The sequence below is a fragment of the Callorhinus ursinus genome, unplaced genomic scaffold (assembly GCF_003265705.2).
Source record: "Callorhinus ursinus isolate GAN/ISIS: 27379988/994484 unplaced genomic scaffold, GSC_fseal_2.0 scaffold58, whole genome shotgun sequence".
NCBI lineage: Eukaryota > Metazoa > Chordata > Mammalia > Carnivora > Otariidae > Callorhinus > Callorhinus ursinus.
This window is the reverse complement of record NW_027397120.1, coordinates 6,830,182-6,848,484: the sequence shown is the minus strand read 5'-3', so window position 1 is coordinate 6,848,484 and position 18,303 is coordinate 6,830,182. Positions and strand designations below refer to the sequence as shown.

At 49.3% G+C, this 18,303-nt stretch overlaps 1 protein-coding gene and 1 long non-coding RNA gene across 4 annotated transcripts in view; one reads left to right on the top strand and one right to left on the bottom strand.

The window, feature by feature from the left end:
• Positions 1–2: 2 nt before the first annotated feature.
• The window catches only part of DHX32 (DEAH-box helicase 32 (putative)), a 50,760-nt gene continuing 32,459 nt past the window's right edge, over positions 3–18,303 (bottom strand). For all 3 annotated transcript variants that reach the window (XM_073884676.1, XM_025880010.2, XM_073884677.1), the window contains 8 exons: positions 15,169–15,414; positions 13,793–13,892; positions 13,547–13,705; positions 5,439–5,630; positions 4,483–4,632; positions 2,752–2,939; positions 1,428–1,609; positions 3–373 (listed from right to left, as the gene is read on the bottom strand). In XM_073884676.1, coding sequence (XP_073740777.1) covers positions 202–373; positions 1,428–1,609; positions 2,752–2,939; positions 4,483–4,632; positions 5,439–5,630; positions 13,547–13,705; positions 13,793–13,892; positions 15,169–15,414 — 1,389 coding nt within the window. In that variant the 3' untranslated portion in view covers positions 3–201. The remainder of the gene's footprint in view (positions 374–1,427; positions 1,610–2,751; positions 2,940–4,482; positions 4,633–5,438; positions 5,631–13,546; positions 13,706–13,792; positions 13,893–15,168; positions 15,415–18,303) is intronic.
• LOC141371146 (uncharacterized) lies at positions 14,048–16,925 on the top strand. Its single transcript, XR_012375865.1, has 3 exons — positions 14,048–14,562; positions 16,398–16,454; positions 16,566–16,925. It is a non-coding gene; the product is annotated as an uncharacterized lncRNA (long non-coding RNA).

Below are 18,303 nucleotides of genomic sequence, written 5' to 3'. Positions count from 1 at the left end.
AATTTAAAAGAACTCAATAAAAACTTCTATTTTTTTATTTTTAAATAATATACAAAGTGTTATTTTTTTCAAGACTCTCATGTGGGGTGTGTTCTCCTTGTTCAAGTTAAACGTCTGCACCTCCAGCGGAGCTACGCTCAGGCCGGCGGGGTTGGGGCGGTACTTATTGCACATCTTGCTTTCTGTAAAGATTCTGAAGAGTTACTGGATGGTGCATCTCTGCTCAGTAGTCTCAGGGCACTTCTCACACATTTTCTGTTCTTTTTTCATTGTTGATAGAGGTGAAAGGTGATCCATTACTTGATGGAGAATATCCTTACTTTCGCTAGGAGGCAGGTTACTGAAATAGTATGGTGGCACCAGCTGCATAAATCTGTTTGTTGAAAACAAAAAGGTGAGATTTTTTTCTTTTCTGGGGAGAGATACCAAACATTACATGTGGGGACTTCCCACCCGGGGAGAATCTGGTATTTAATTTGAACTCTTCCATCTCCATCTGCCTTTGCAGGATAAATACTTCCTGTGGTTTTCATGGAATCAACCCAATTGCATTTCTAGAATAAGTTTGCTTCTCTAGTGTTATGCTACACAGTGGGTGATGCCCAGCACAACATGGGAAAGATCACATCAGGTGTTCCAGAGAACTTTGGGTGGGTAAGAGAGGGGTGCCTTTGCCTCTCTGTCTTATTAAGTAATACCACTCCCCATCCAGCTACTAGTTTTGGTTCCTGCCTTGAACATCACTGTCCAGATAGGAGTGTACGTTCAGGTGAACCCACATCTGCAGTGGCCCCAAACGACTGCTCTTCATTCTCACTATTGCCCCCTGCAGTTCACTCTCGAAGCCACCGGAGTCATCTTTAAAAGTCTATACGGAAAGATGTTACTCCTGCTTAAAACTCTCGAATTCTTTCGTACTGCGCTTAGGATAAATTCCAGACCCTCATGTGGCCCATAAGCCCTATACCTCTGGTACCCGCCTGCCTCCCCGATCCCTTCCCCACTGGCCCTAGCTTTGGGGCACGTCTGTTCTGAGAGGGCCTTCCTCAAGGTCTGCACCTGCAAACACTATTTCTCTACAGCTTTTTGTTCCTTTTAAGAGGCACTATGCTGTTAAATATTTCCACCCTTTTTTTTTTTTTTTTTAAGCAATCTCTATACCCAACATGGGGCTCAAACTCATGATCCTGAGATTAAGCATCTGAGGCTCCACCAACTGAGCCAGCCAGGAGCCCCTTTGCATGGTATGTCATTTATGTTGTGATCCCAAAGAGAGGAACATTTAGATCAGGGAAACCATAAGTAGGTACACTCAGTATAAATTAAAATGGTGCCGGCGTAACCTAACTGAAAATGTAATAAAAGCCAAATGTGTGATTTACTCAAGTATGAGCTGGAAAGAACTCCCTTTTTTCTATTAAACTTACAGTTCAGGAGAGATTTCTGAGGTAATCCTGATGTAGTTGTTCTCAGATATGCTGAACTTGTGGAAGAGAACCCACTCTGGCATTTTCTTGGTGATGGAGTAACCGGACAGGGGATGCAGCTGAGCAACTTGCTTATGTGTTAGCATTAAGTAGTTACCGGACCCGTCCACATCCCGCGCAATCTACAAGGTAGAGTTTTTAAGAAAAAAGATTTTGTGTTAATACAGAGATCAATAGACAAAAATGTTTAAAAAATTCCAAAGTACTTTGTTCAAAATAGTAAAAATTACACATTTGCCACCCATGTTTCCTATTTTCAGATCTAGAAAATAAGCTAAAAACAGGTTTTGCCCAAAACTTTGAGACAGATGATGACGTTACTAACTTCAGTAACTTCAGGGCAGTGGGTGGAGAACAGCTACAGACGTTAATGTTCGGGCGTGAACGCTAGCACGCCACCTGCCACACCACGGGCAGCATACCCAGATGTCGGGTGCTTTATGCTGGCTGTGTTAGCTCGGTTAGTACAGGAACACTGATGCAGGAACCTTACTTTCTGTACATGAGGAGGAAATTCATGTTAAAATGTCATTTTTTCCTCTATTAAGATTGCTTTAGAGTGTGAGTGGAAATACCACAGTTTCTCTGACCGTGACATGAGGAACGTGCTTCCTTCCCCAATGTGCTTTAATTTAGGGGAGCTGCATTAGACAGCCTTCATTTAGGGGATGAAGCAAATGAGACATTACCTTTATTTCTTGGGTATTGGTATCACCGGTTAAATGTGAGCGAATTCACAAACCAGTGAGATGAGGGACTGTATCTGATGCTCAGCAAAAGAGCGAGTTTTCCTAACTTTCCCGCTGTGATAAAAAAAAAAAGGCCTTTTGTCCTTTTGAACAAAGTGAACATACTCTGGCTTAGCCCTTCAATGCCCTTGAGGGGAAGTACATTTAAATACCAAACCTTGGGGCACTTGATTGGCTCAGATGGTTAAGCGTCTGCCTTCGGCTCAGGTCATGATCCCAGGGTCCTGGGATCGAGCCCCGCATCGGGCTCCCTGCTCAGCGGGGAGCCTGCTTCTCCTCCCCCACTCCCCTGCTTGTGTTCCCTCTCTCACTGTCTCTGTCAAATAAATAAAATCTTTACAAATACATACATACATACTACTGTATCTTTAGTAACACAGAAGGTTTTCAGTTTTATTTAAAGTTGACACCAATAAAAGAATCCTCCTAGGTGAGAATTTCCTGAAAGACCGTCCCGAACACGTGACATTCTGGAAAGACCAAACTGAAGGCTGCCATCCCATCCCCATTCTCACCTGCATGAAGTAACCGGACAGGAGAGCCTTCTTTATGTTCAGAGCGTTTTCCTTTGAGCCAAAAGCAGGTTCTGCACAGGGGAGCTCAATTCGCTTGACAATTTCTAAGAGTTCAGCTCGGATAATGTCTGCCATCCTGAGAGCACAGCAGTTGAGGAAGTAATCATGACACCACTTTTCAACACAGTCTGGGAGGGAAAGAAGAAGAAAAGATGATTTGCCATGAGCTGTAAGAGCCCCGGCCAGGAAGGAGCTGTGGTCTCTGTGTCCTCTGCCCGCCTCGCCTCAAGAGGAGGTCACGTGAGCGGGCGGGAGGGAGGCCGCAGGGACATGGGCTGGCTGGCAGCACCTGCACTGGCCGCGGGGGTTCTGGAAGCCCAGTGAACTGTGGGAGCAGCATGTTCTGGTGCCGACCAGTGTAGCCCCCTTCATCGGCAGCTCTGAAGGGAGACAGAAGGTGTCTGACCGTTTGTCTCATGTAAGAACAGCGAGGATGTACACGGCCACAGCATTTACTCAAACTAGGAGGGGCCGGTCTACAGTAGAAGTTCCCCTGAGCCATGAAAATACCTCAACATGTTTATAAGAAAAGGATTACTACTAGGCTGGTTTGGGAATTCTGTTAAGGTCATCTACCGCTCTAGCTGTAAATTTTATATTAAAATTCAGTCATCTGGTTCAGTTTGAAGTTAATGCTTTCTTGCTACCCGTAGTTACTTAGGATGGACCTGGAGTTCTGCCTTGTGCTGGGAATGCACCTGGCCTCGGCACAGCAGGGAGGAGACCCCGGTTGACCCTGTCCTGTGCCCTCAGGCCTCCTTAGCAACAAGAGCATGTACTTGGGCAAACAATGGCACCCACCGTCCTTGCTCTCAAAAGATGCCACCAAGCTCCCCCTATCCTTGCTGGCTCCACTGACTTTATCTTTTCGGCTCTGAAAAATTAACTCCCCACTCTCTATAGATCTACTGCCATTCAAACTGCTTTCATCTTTTTCAGCTCACTTTTCATCCTGTCTACCAGAGCAAAGGAGGTAAAAGATGCTTCATGGAAAACAAAGATTCCCTTGCTGGAAGGGAGCCCCTCACTGGCTGCCTTTGGAGGCCCCAGCCCACGCCTGCTGCTCTGCCCTGCCTGCCCCTCGGGATCCTCTTCCTGTCTTTAAAGCTGAGCAAGGGAGGGGTGTTTCTAGCTCCTGTTCCGTCAGGTCCCCCTCGGGGAAGTTCACACGCTCACTGTCGGCTAGCACCAGGACTTCTGCCTCAGCTTTTCCACGTGCCCTCCCCTCCCCTCCCCTCGGCCAAGCGCCAGTCCAGTTCTCTCCAGCACCCCCTCAGCACACCCGCCGACTCCTTCCTAGTGTCTGAGGCCCGGGTGGTTGGTTTGGTTTGGTTCTGAATGTCCGTATTCCCTCTCCGCCCAGGAGTGAATGTGGATGTTAGGGAAAGCACCAAACACAGCTCTGACCCCAGGGCACTTGGAGATGGCAGTTCCTTTCTTCCCCGACCCTGGAGGGTGGGAGCTGTGCCGTGCAAGTCTCTGTGGCCCCATGTCATCCATGCCCGACCTGGCTGAGCGCTGGGGTTCCAACGCACGGCAGCAAGCGCTGTTGGGCCCTCAAGCGCCAGCCCCTCGAGTGACCAACAGGGCTAGAGAAGGGTGAACAACTCGGCTTTCTTTGGGGAAGGGAAAGTGGAAATTAGTTCCTCCGAATCACAAGCATTCACTTACTTTCACTGGCAGAGTTCAGAGCTATGTCTTGGTAGGCCTTGTAAATGTTGATGAGGGTGAAGTGATCTCCTTCGGGATGTAAAAACGTCTTCCAACAAGTCAAGGCAGCCTCCTCAGCTCCATGTGGCAGATTCGAGAAGCAGTTGGGAGCTTTAAGATGCAAAAGGTCACAAGGTCAGCGAGACTGGAGACTTCTGACCTGAGCACAACACGCAGAGGGAAGGGCTCACTGCTGTGTGTCTAGAACCACTCCTGTCTATTTCTCTGAATAAATGTTATTCTTGCTTACGTAGACATCAGAGAGATTTAGGGTATTATCGTGTTTTTGTCCCTGTTTATGTTTGCCTCTGTCCGGTATAGTGAGTCCCCTGCTGGTACCACAGTCAGAGCAGGGGGCCCCCGGGGACTGGAGCCACTCAGAGGCGCAGCCACAGCCTTTGGCCTGAGCTGCCAGTAAAAGAATACATTAAAACACAGAAAGCAAGAAGAATGAAGGAGGTAGGAAGTAAAAACAGAAACACGTAACTCTTTGGGGAAGAACACTTCTAGTGACACATTTTTCTTTCAATGTCTGAGAAATTCACTGGATTTTGATTTTTTTCATATTAAGATAATTCGTGGGGCGCCCGGGTGGCTCAGTTGCCAAGCGTCTGCCTTCGGCTCGGGTCATGATCCCGGGGTCCCGGGATCGAGCCCCGCATCGGGCTCCCTGCTCAGCGGGGAGTCTGCTTCTCCCTCTCCCACTCCCCCTGCTCTCTCTGTCAAATAAAATCTTACAAAAAAAAAAATCATCTTTCTACCTTTTAAATCTATTAAAGTACTTAATTGTCACTTTAAAGGGTTAAATTAATTGGTCAAAGTCTGTTAGGTTCTTAAAATATTTCAAACGGATCTCACGTAAATCTAGACCCGGGACAGACTGACAGCACAAAGGAGCCGTGCTCCCAGGGGAGTACCTGTCACCATGGCCGCGATTGTCAGCATCTCCTCCACACAGTCAAATTCGCAGGATGCGAGGATAGACTTTGAGAGTTGTGGGTCAAGAGGAAACTCCGACATGATGATCCCAAACTCCGAGAGATTCCCATCATTGTCCAGTGCGGCCAGGTAATCCAAGTCTTCCAGAGCCTGCATCAGACTTTCCGGGGCTAGCAGAGCAAAAAATCATCACCCATCTCCTAGAATCAAGATGGAGTGACAAGTCCTGGGCCTCCCCTCCCATATGAAACAACCAAACAGTGGGCAAGACATGTGAAATGACAGTTTGCAAGACAAAGAACGTCAGGCAGTGAAGGACAGTGATTCCTGAGAGGGGGGCGCTAATGAGGTGAGCGCCATGACTGCCCAGTGTAAGGCCTTGAAAGAGTTTCCCGGCTCCAGGGCCAGAAGTGGACCCAGAAGTGGAAGTTTCCCGACTGCTGGGAGTTATGAAGATGGTGCGGAGGGTCCAAGGAGGCTAAGGTGGCCAGAGCTTGCAGGTGGGACTACCTGACGGGAGAGAGCCATACAGAGACAGGACTCGGAAGATCCACAAAAGGTCTCCTCGATTCGTCAGCGGAGCACGCGGAAGAAACTGTGTCGGGTCACAGAACCATCCAGATGATTAGAGGGACAGTGCCGGGTGCCCACACGGGATCTAGGATACTGCCCACTTCTACCCACTGGGCTGGGAAATCGCACAGTTTATGGGGCCCCGGGTAGGAGAAGCAGAAGGGAAGAACCCCCCCACCCCCACCCCACCCCTGATCTCCAGTGCCAGCTAACAGATCCTAAAACCAGGACCTGAAAGGATCATCCTGCAAGCCAGGATAAAGGTCAAAAGTATTTACAGGAACACAAAATATCCAATACCCAACACGGCAAAATGTACAATGTCTGGCATCCAATAAATTACGTAGAGGCATGAAGAGCAAGAAAATACAGTCCCATAATAAAGAGAAAAGTTAATCAGCTGAAACTGACCCAGAACCCGAAGAGATGACAGAAGTAGCAGGCGAGGGTGTTTAAGAGTTACCTGCCAGTGCAAGTAAGGGCAGAGGGCTGATTTCCCCCAGATCTGTATTTCTTAAGTTTATAGAACATCAGTAATGGTGTGGTGTTCATCATATATGCTTAATTCCCACCAAAAAAAGATAATCCATTTGTTCAAAGCAAGGTATTCCCCTTGCCCTTGCAGAGTAAGACGAGATTGATAAATAGGTGTGTTTTTCACCCGTCCGGCAGGTGGTACAGCAGTAAAGGCCACACGAAGAAGCAAACCACACAGTATTAAGCTGCTGTCTGTTGTTCTACCCCAGACACTGAAGGATTTCCGAGCACCTCCAGATCGCTTTCACTTGTCTCAACTCTAGCAGATGCCTTGTGAGCAGGGGATGAATACAATGGGGACCCAAGCAGCAATTTCACCTACTTGCATCAGGGAGTTCAATGTAACAAATAGTAAAAATTTTCTTATTTGCTGTTCAAACACTGACCGCTAAGCTACTTACCAAATTTCAGCCCAACTGTGTAACTCAAAAGCCAGTCACCCACTCAGATTTGCTACAATCCCCTCATTGCTAACGAGACGCCATGAAAACAACAGGAGAAACCACTGCTGTGGATGGAGAAATGGCTCGCCAATGGTGGTGTGCGGTTCGTCAAGTCTCTAGTCCCTTCGCTGCAGAAGAGCAGAGCAGGTAACAGGCCTGATCTCAACCTGAGACACATCAGTCGCAAGCAGAAGATCAGTTCTGGAAAAGCAGGTGTCAGGGCTGCAAGAGGCTCTAAGAAGGTAAGCCCCCTGCGAACCTGCCTGGACTCCAGACACCTGCTGAACGACCTGGAGCACAGCTTTAATCCCCGCCTGGGAGAGAAGAACTTTAACTTCCCTACTGCTTTCGAATTCTCTCACTGAGATTTAACACTGAGCAGCGCAGGGCTCCCAGGAGATTCCTGTCCTTCCCCGCGTTCTGTCCCCTCAGTCCTGCCTGGGTGCTGGCATGGAGCACCGGTGTGGTGCTCTCGCTCCTTCTTGGGACACCCCTGGGCAAAGAGGAGACCTTGAGAAGCCACGGTCCCGGGAAGGAGACAGATGGGCTATTTAGAAAAAAAAAAAAAAAGTCTGCGAGTTCTCTCAGTGAGCCATGAAATGAAGGAACAGCTGACCTGCTGGCGAAGGTGCGAGACGCAGTCATAGAAACACGCATCTCAGATTAAACACAGCAGGAGGGGGTTGCAAGCACAAACTTAATTACTGAAAACTGTTTAGAAACCAATTTCTATAAATCAGCTGCGTTATAACTTACAGGATCTTTGGCAATTGTCCCCGTAAGCATTTGGCTCTGCAGCTGGGCTCTGTCCCCAAAGGGCACCTCCTCCTCGTTTTTATGCCCTGCAGCTCAGTTGGCTGCACAGAGGATTATGAAATAATTTCCTAATTCTGCTCCTGTCCTAACACCAGAAAAGAAGAGGATGTTCTTGGGGTTTTATTATATCAGAAGGAACAAGTTAATGAATATAGATTAGACAGGTGAAGGAACAATAATAAATAACTGAATAGGATTTGCTAATATTACGTCCACACTTTAAGACATCTCCCCAGTGTGGCTCATAAAACGGTCTTAGCTAAACAGCAGAAGGGTTTAGATGAGGCTCTTCACAGCAGCGTCGTTTAAGTGCGAGCCGTGGGAAACAGTGCTAATAAATGTCGCGCAGGAGCAGAACCGGGGAGGGGGTGTCTCTTGGTCAGCAGTCCCCACGGTTGATTCCTCTCTTTCCCAAGACCCCTTAGCCTACTCTCTAACCAATAAGGATACAGGATTAAGGTTCGGTTGGCGTCGCTAGAGTTGGAAAGGATCTGAGAGATGGGGGGCCTCCACTGGTCACCAGGAGAGACGCGTTTTCAGCGCCATACCCACGGCAAGGTGACTCCTTAGGGGTAGGAGAAGACCCTTTTGTCCCCAGCCTTGCCGTGGACGGGGTTCTCAGGCTGCAGCACGAGGCAGGGGCGGCCTGGGTCCTATGAGCTTACCGCTCCGTGCCATGCCCTGGAAGGACACCCTGGAAGACCAGAGAGCCACTGGCACCTCCCGTCACTCCCGCCCAGCCCAGGCCTAGGAAGGGACTAAGGGGAAGAAGGCAGCGGAGTCCATCTCCAGGGGCTGCCTTGCTGGCTGTTGGTTAGTGGACTTATTTCCTTCTAAGGATAACACTCAACTCATTCACTCACTTCCTCTCCCTCACAAGCCACACGTGAGTGTCTTGTGATCTTGGCATTTGCAAGGCCCCAGGAGCAGGGACACACGTGGGCAGACGGGCCCAACCTTGGCCCTCCTGGAGCTGGAGGTCTTAGGAGGGAGACCCACATACAAACCAACGACCAATTTCCAGTGTCCGGAGATGCAATTTTACCCGACTGGCCTCTTCTCAAGGAAGTGCACCCCCACTCCTAGAGAAGCACGATTCTGTAGCACGTGACCACCTCCCAGACTACCGCTAGCCTCCAGACACGGCTGCCTGGGTCAGGGTGGGCCCTGCTCAACCCGAGCCAGCGACGCTCTACGTTGGGGGCGGGTTTCGGAGTCTGGATCAAGAGAAGCTGAGGGGTTTCCAGGGGCTGACTTGGGACATTGTAAGGCCTGGAGAACACAGCTGAGATTCTGCCATGAGAAGTGACGAGACAGAGCAAAGGAAAAGAACCAAGAGACCCAGAGATGAGACACCATTTGCCAAGGTTGTTCAAGTCTCTGTTTTCTTAAGTGTTCCTGAGGCTCGACTTCCTTCTCACCCTGGATTTCACAGGACACCCCAATTTCCTTATGATCCTTCACTTGTGTTTATGCTAGTGTGAACCGCATTGCTGGCACTCATGTCCAGAGGAATTCTAACGAATACACCACAGCATAATAATTCAAGTGCCGCTAGAGCTTAGAAAAGGTAGGGGCCAAGCTGGCATATGGAAGGAACAAGAACGGCCGCCCTCAAAGCTCTCACCGTGTGCCAGGTACTTGCTTTCATCACACACACACGGAGAAAGACGACAGAGAGAAATAAAGTCACAGCTTGAGAAGACGAAAGAAAAAAGGAAGTTTCTGGCCCCAACTGGTTTGAGGACTGGGACTTGGGCACGGTGCACGGTGCACAGAAGGGAGACACTGAGGAATCAGGAGATGGCTCTGGGCTGACGGTGTAGACTCTAAAGTCTTGGGACTTCTAGGAAACAGGTTTAAGAGTTTGGCTCTGAGGAGGACAGGCAGGCTTCTGTTTCGCCAGATTTCAAAGGACATGCTCATAAAGCCTGGCAATTGCCTAACCTCGCCCCCTACACACTATACACAGCACTTCGGCATAAATCATCTCCTGTGAGCCTCTAGGAGCCCCTGACACGAGAGGGCACACACCGTATCCTCATGCCACAGATGAGTAAAAGCTAAGTGACGTGCCAGAGACACAGGCCTCGGCAGCCTGTCTCCGCAGCTACACGACAGGGACGGGGGCCCAGGCCTTTGCACCTGCTGTGTGTCTTTTGGCTCTAAGCCGGACGCTCTGCTATGAGCGGCCTGGGGCCGCCTCCCAACGCCTACAGCTCCGCATCTGCTTCTCACACGGTGAAAACTGCCCTTTGTAGGGACTCTGCTGCTCAGGGCCTACAGGCCTGTTTCGGGGCTCAGGTAGGAGTCACACAGGTGGGGACAGCTACAGGATTTACTATATGCCAGTCACATAAATGGATTTATATTGACAACTCTATGAACCAATTGCTTTGATTATGTTCACATTCAGATGAAGAAACTGAGGCCCGAGGGGGTGACACAATGCCGGATGTGACATGGGAGTGGGGGGCCGGGACCAGAGCCCTGGCAGTCTGCTTGGGAGCCCGAGCTCCCTAGTGCAGCCCCTCATCCGGGGCCCCTCTGCCGGTGGGCCGAGCACAGCCCGTTCCCACGGCTCGCCACGGCTTCATTATCAACAGCGTCCCCTTCTGCCCTCCAACGTCCTGGCCTGGAGAATGAGTCCCGTGCTCATGGGACCCATGAAGAGCCTAAGGCGAGCGAATCAAGAGCTGAAAATGCTTCCATTCTGTGCCTTCTAAAATCTCTCCCATTCTCTTCACTGAAGAAAAAGTACTTTGTGCTTCTTTTCCACACTCCCACCCCGCCACCTGAATACAGCAACAAACTCTGCAGGTGCGACCGTCACTGACACAGGCACCTAGACGGGGGCTTCCTGCCCGTGTGGCATCGGCCTCTCTGCTCACGTACGGGGCTGTCGGGGGAGCTGGGGGGGGGCGGCCGGCAGCCGGTGGGGGGGGCGGCGAGGCCGTCTGCGAGCACCAGCTCTTGCACGTGGCATCCGCGGCCCCTTCTGCCCCTGCTCTCCTCTGAGTACAGACTGTCACATTTAAAGACCGTTTTGCAAACCCCGAAGCAAAATACCCCATTTCCAGTGATGCAGAGACAAGGAGAGGCACTTCGCCAGTGTGCACACAAACGAGGCTTTCCTGTGGCAGATGGGATTCCAGAAGATCCTGACTCTTCTGGGGAACTTCCTGCAGCATCACCGCAGCTCAAGCCCCTGCAGCATCTCTGATTCCCTCGTTCTGCCGACTCCCAACACTGGCCTCCGCGGCCGTGATGTGATTCTGCCCCGGCGTTCTTGCCCGCCTCCTCGAGTGCTCGGTCTCGTCCTGCACGCCACGTCTGGCAAGTCTGTGTGCGGGTTCATTCTTCCCAGATCATTCCAAAGCCAGTCGTCTCATCCACATGAGCTCTGTATCCAGACACAGAGATAACATTTGGGGCAGGCTGGTACGTGTCAGCTAGTTTGTCCCCAGTTTCGGTGTAGGTGCCATTGCTTCCCAGAAGGAAACGTGCTCAGTTGACCCTGGGCATCCTGATCCACATCAACAGTGATGGTGTCGCTTGTGATGGAGGTCAATCTTCAGCACCAGGGAAGAAAATACAATGGATTCTTTTTTTCCTTTTTTAAGAGATCTTTATCAAGGGAGTTCAGTGAATAGCCTGTAGCCTAGTTATGCCAAATTCATTTTCACATGGCTCATGAATCCTGAAAAGGGTAACAGGTTTGCTGCATTTGCGTATTTCAGTGGTAAGTTGAGTTAAATGCACCAGCTGCAAGCATCATCTTTTTTTCCTCCTAAAATGATGAGCCAGAGTGACTCCACAGTTAGCTTTTCCCCTAGCACAGCAGAACACAGTTCTGTGTGTACTGTCGGGAGACAACAATAAGCCACTGCCCTAACCTCGGTCCCCGGGGACCAGCTCCGGGCCTAAGCAGTGCAGCCGGGGCCACCGGGGGGACGCAGGGTTCTCGGCACTGCTGTGCTTTGCTGTCCGCTTCTCCCTTCAAGGCAAGCTCACCAAACAGCCACTGTCCACAGCCAAGAAGATGCCTGGGGCGTCCACACGTGCTGACTCTGGGCCTAAGAGATGAGCGGTGGAGCTGGGGCAGCCATTTTCCCAAAAACGAAGCATGTTTCTTCAGAGCTTGGTCTCTGGAAGGTCTCTGCAGGGGTTACTGTGGCCAACCGGCCTCCTGCAAAGTTGTCCAAAGCTCTGAGGTCACAGGAGAAACCCGAGAGATGGGGGCACATGGCAGAGACCCTCACTTTCTTCCTCAGCGGTCAGGACACACGGGAGAGGAGGGGGTGGCTGGAAAGTGATGGGACGGAGGGAATGCGGCCACCAGCACCGCCGGCCTGCCTGGGCCCCCGGCCCCCACCGCTGTCTAGCTCGCCACAGTTCCCGCGGCGGGGGCGGCGGGGAGGGGGGCGGCGGTGGAAGGCATCCCTTCCTGTTGAAGCGCCGGCAGGCAGCACTCAGCAAGCCGCATCTGAGCCGCCCCTGCCGGCTCGGGGGTGGGGTGCTGGAGGTCTGGGGGTGCGGCGGAGAAGCACCAGAGAACTTCCCTAAGGAAAAGAGGGCACAGATGACTGGGAGAGATGTTTAGGCCCATGGGGCTCTGGTGTGTTTAAGGAGACACTCGAGCAGAGTGTTCACCTTCTCTGTGTACGTGACCTGATTTCTGTGACTCGGTTTCCTCATCCGTAAAATGGAGCGAATCAGAGCATTTGCCTCAGAGGCTTGTTGCAGCTTTGAACAACTATGTCCCGCTGCTGGCCGTACAGAGGGTACTGCTGTTCTGAGAGGACAGGCAGATGTCTAAATGGACAAGAACAAGGAGAGCATTTGCTACTTTCAGCCTTTCTCTGCCGGCTGACTGCTGACGTTTTAAACTCCATAGCCAGCATCACCCCCCAGACATTGCGGGCAGAGCGGAAGCAGCGTTTGCCCACCAGGTAGGAGAAGCCAACTGGGAACGTGCGAGAAGGCGGGAGGCTAAGAAGAGAAGGTCCCGGCTTCCCTTCCCGAGGTGAGCATGTGGCGGGGCCGCCCCACACACCGCTGAAGCCGCCCGCCCCGTGCTTTCTCGGCCTTTCCGCAGCACCCTGCTGGTGCCCCACAGAGCAGCCACCGTCCCAGCGAGGGAGGGGCGGCACTGGAGGGGAGAACGCCGGCACCTCCTGGGTGATGGGACCCACCAGAGGAGATATTCCCCCAGAGAACCGTGGCCGGCCTGTCACTAGAGTCTCAGCCCTAGGTTCGAGAACCTTACCCCTTTCACAGAAGAGCTGAACCTTAATTACAAAGGAGGGAACTTCTAGGGGTGCTCCCCGTGTGACAGAGCGATGCAGGAGGAAGGACTGTTGGCTGACACATGTCCCACCAGGAAACCTGAAAGCTGCCAGAAGTCCCCTGCCCTCGGCTGCAGGCAGCCTCAGACGCCACACTCAGACAGCGGGCCCCTCAGGCCCACCCTCCTGGGCTCCAGGGTCCAACGGCAGACAATCCTCCACTGTCAGGGCAGGGATTTCTAGAGGCTTTTTAAAAAATTCCTTCAGAGAACACTTACCTCTAAAGGGAAAAATGCTTCTGTACACATGCCTGCCACCCCACGCTTGCCTGCACTGCCAAGGGCCACCTGCTCTCCGGCCTGGACCCGGACGGGAGGAAAGGAGGCCCGTCTCGGCCCCGCACCCCGCGCCCCGCGAGCACAAAGCTACCTGGCCTATTCATGAAGTCGCAGTGGCCCAAGCCCGCGATGTCTATCCTCTTCAGGAAGAGCACCATGCTGGTGAGGTTGGCTTCCTGCATTTCCACTGGCTTCAGTGGCCGCATGTCTTTGGAAGCAAATTCCTCAGAGTACAGACAGAAGAGTTTTCCTAGAAGAAACCAAGGAGAGTGGTTTTAATGTCTCTAGGTTGCCTTCATTCAGGAGTTTGCAGCAGTTTTCGTGATTGTGGTGCTACCTGAAGACGACGAACCGAGAATCTGCTTGCGTATCTCCGCTTGGCTTTGGCTGATGGGCTGTGTGATGAGTGAGTCTGCTCTTATTCTAGGGTTGTACACCTTTAAACGGAGAGACAGCAACGTTAGCATCAGATCACTCAAGATTTCGCAGGCTCGCTGTACCGGAGGGGAGCGTGTGGTTTGCAGCACCTGGTGAAATGCTCTGCTACGGACTCATTCTCTCTGGACCATATTTATTATTGTTTCACTTGCCTTGAGAAAGAAACTGCTAGTGCCTTTACAAATGGATTTCAAGTTGTCTGCTTTCATTGTAGGTTCCATAAATATGGGACCTCTGCACCATCTCCTGAAATGCTAGCGGTGTCACTTCTCAAAGCACGACCCTGTGATGACAACAGATCGGCATACACCACACGGAGGGAAGCATCATCATCGGCCGGTGCGTCTCTTCAAGGTTCTATTCAAATTGTGATCTCGGCAGTCTGACTTTGACAATATACGCTGAGCTTTTCCGGTCGTATCAGCTCAGACAAAAACTGCATATGGCACCAACAGTGCTTTTTTTTCTTACGGGGGGTTAGAGGGGGGCAAGTGATAGCCCTGGGTTCTCTGAATGGTGGACTAATTCGGTAAGAGCCCAAACTGGTTCCAAGGGAACCTTCAGAACGGTTGGAACTGCTCTGTTGCAGTAAGATACTTAGAAGACCCGGTTTCCTCGAGGGATGAAAGATACATAATCTCTAATAAGGTGAAACAGATCAATACTTGGGTAGGTTCCTTCAGTTCTAAGTGCTAGGATTTAAGTCCCAGTGCCTTTGAGATACCCTACTTCCCTTCCTCCTAATTTTCTTCTTTAAAGGTAGTTATAAAAAACATTTTTAAAACTTTAGGATAGAATTTTATCATATCAACACTAAAGCTAAAAGCTGGTAAGATTAAAGTCCGTGTACTTGAAACTAATTTCTGGTAAATCACCTCAGGGAAGAGGCTAATCATTTTGATAACGGGGCTACCAAAAATACTCGGTGGATGGACTTGGCGAAAGGTTGGTTTAGGAGTCCAATAATTTGCCTTGCTAGCACCAGAGCTTAAGAAAAACCACTGACAAGGAGAACCACCATCTTTATGCTTTAGTTAGTTGTGTCTTTTCTAAAGACGTATTCCTGTGGCACCTCAATCAACTCAGTTTGGGGATTACCTACCTGCTAATGAAAGGCAGTTAACGGCTAAACAAGACTCGCAATACTTTCTCTTTCCACACAAGAGCCAATCAGAGACTCCCCAGATCCCATGCTTCATCCTCACTTCCCAGTGGACATAGTGGCAGGAACCCAAGGACAGTGATCAGATGGTTTACCGACTTGACAATAATTACCTTTCTCCTTTCCACACCCACATCAATAACAAATTTGACTGTGTTGCTCCAGATCAAAGACTCTCCAGAGCTAGCAGTTAACACCACTCTCCTCTGATAAACTTGGCATCTTTTTTCTGTTTCATCATTTGGCTTGAACAATGCACATTTCTCTTTTGGATACAAAGGAATGACCACCAGCTCTCCAAGATCTGGGTTTAAGTTAGATCCTTCCTGACAGACGATTTCATAGGCTTTCTCAATATCCTAAAGTAAAAAATAACATCAGCCATGAGAATAAACATGTCACAAACTACTTTATTACCTAAAAAAATGTCTAATTAAATAAAACTATAGGCAAAAGCTGCATAACGTTTTTAAGGAAAGAAATACCTGTGTCGTTTATGTGAATCATTATGTGAAAAGATGTAACTGGACAAGAACAATTCTTTAGGGAAGTTAAATATAATTTATAAACAATTTCATTGCTTTTTTAAGTCCAAAATGGTTTTTCTCTTGTGAAATGCACTACCTGTGCCTTCATGCATTTATCCTATGTTTCTAGCTTGATGCATTTTCTCAAATCCATTACCAATGGCGGGTAAACCAAAGTTATTTTCACATCAGTGATGATGCATCACTGTGCTCTGATGGTGACAGAGTAGAGAATTATAAAACAACCTCTGGATTTCCAATAAAAACATATACACATACACATTCTGTAATCAGGGTCTCTGGGTCACCCTGAAAGTTGTCTTGACCCATTAGTACCTTAAGACAGCATATGTGCAATGAAGTAGGCAGGAAATATTCACTGCTAATTCACACACCTTGGCATGATTCAGGCATTTACAAATATCCTTTTAAATTGTTTCACTGCCAAATGCATTGAAAAAAAAAACTAAATTATTTCCCCTAAAACTATACAGAAGTAACTAGTGTCAAATGCTCAAAAGGCAAGGCATTTTAGATAGTATTTTTCTATTTCTCAAATACAACTAGTTTTTTAAGACCTCATATAAAAAAGATGTCACTTAATTCTTACACCTTTTTCATTTATGTTTCTAAAATTTCTACTTTCTAAAGGGCCCAACAAACTACCAAATGGAAGAAGCCTCATTTCATTCATTAGATTTCACTAAAATTCTAAAAAAAAAAAAGATGACTTTCCATGACCGTTCAAGTTTTAAGACCTATTCCGTTTTCCAGTGCAGTAGCTCACTCACTCTCCTTCCTTCATTCACTTGCAGAAGACGGTTAACAGAAGGGTTTTGTAGACAGATCTGCCTGGAAAAATGGCATCATGGGTGAGCTGTCTGAAAGTTATTCCTGAGCCGCAGGGAGGCCCCAGGAAGCGGGGCAGAGGCCTCCACGTGAGCAGGTGTCCAGTTACATTCTTCTTTGTATGCGTCCCACAGAGGTGGCTTCCTGGGGGCAGAGGTCTACCAAGCAGAGTGTAACTGTTGATCATAATGAATGAAAACTTGCCGACTGGGACAACTGGAACAAACTTATAATTCTGATCACGCCATCTATGTGAGAACAGCCTGTTAGAAATTACAGGGACAGCAGGATTGTGGGCTGTGCGTCCCTGCCGCTGGCCGCAGCTTGGCACCCCCCAGGACATCCCCTGTTCCTCCCAGCAGGCTGCCCACAGGTGCTACTGGACTTGGAGATGGAGACGGATTCCAGCAGCGCACTTGTGAGCAATTATTTTTTTTTTCTTTTTTAAGATCTTATTTATTTGACAGAGAGAGACACAGCGAGAGAGGGAACACAAGCAGAGGGAGAGGGAGAGGGAGAAGCAGGCTTCCCGCGGAGCAGGGAGCCCGATACGGGGCTCGATCCCAGGACCCTGGGATCATGACCTGAACCGAAGGCAGACGCTCAACGACTGAGCCACCCAGGCGCCCTGTGAGCAATTATTTTTCAAAATAAACCTTCAAGCTGCACTCAAACAGTGCAGCTTATTGTTTCTCTTATTCTCTTAGAATACTGTTAAAAGGTCATTTGGGCCGCTCATTTTTTTATTTGCTTCTAGTTACTAAACCTTTTTGGTTGTAGGTGGGTTGTTGGGTTGAGTTTTGTTCTGAATGGAGAAAGAAAAAGGCATAAAACAAATCTTCAAAAGCAAAAAAGCGGAGCAAAATAGAAATGGATGCTGTATGTGGTTGACTCCTCAGGCTCAGCTGACAGGGCTTTGAGGCCATAACCTTCAGAATTTGAAAAAAAAAAAAAAAAACGCTCAACATACGTGTCTGGTGCTTCCAACCTCTTCCTCATTTCCTTCTTCCCCAATGGGTACAGGGCACTGACCTATGGGGGGCCTTCCTAGGAGCTCTGTAAAGCCATGGAAAGCACAAGACACACTGAAGGGAGATCCCTGGGCTCCAAACGAAAGGCCCGGAACCGCGTGGAGCACTTCCCAGGAACCCTTCAACCTGACAGTGCCTTTCTGGAATGGTTTAGAGGGGCACAGTCATCAGGCTGATGGGACCATAAATCTCAACTTCGTTCTCTACTTAACGTATTTCACTTTTCCAGGTTAAAAGACAGTTAGGTGATAAGGAAACTAGAAACACAGAGGGCTCAAAGCCTCGATCACGTGTGAAGACGTGGGGCAGCACGGGGCCGTGGGGACTTAATCCACAGCTGGTGAGGGGTAAGGCCAGCGCTTACAGCACATGTGAGGCACTGAGTGCTCACCGACCCAAAATGTTGCAGAGTATTTCTACAATTATAAATGTAGCTCTTAACATAAAAAATGACAAGCAGTACGTTTCTGTTCACGTACTTAGCTGCTTGCGTTCCTAGGACATTTAACTGCCATGGCAGATTTGAAAGTTTTATATAGAAATTAAGAAAGCTTCGAATAGTACGGGAGGAAAATGATCAATAGTGTTAACATGGATTTCAGAGCAAGGCAAATTTTCCAAAGAGACAAATTGCAAGACCACAGGAAAGAAGTTTTGTTTTTTCTTTTTTTTTTTTGTGAGAGAGAGAGAGAGAGAGTGTGCACAAGTGGGGGTGGGGCATGGAGGGGAGAGGGAGAACTTTAAGCAGACTCCACACTCCCCACAGAGCCCAACATCCCACGACCCAGAGATCATGACCTAAGCCGAAGTCAGGAGCCGGATGCTTAACAGACTGAGCTAC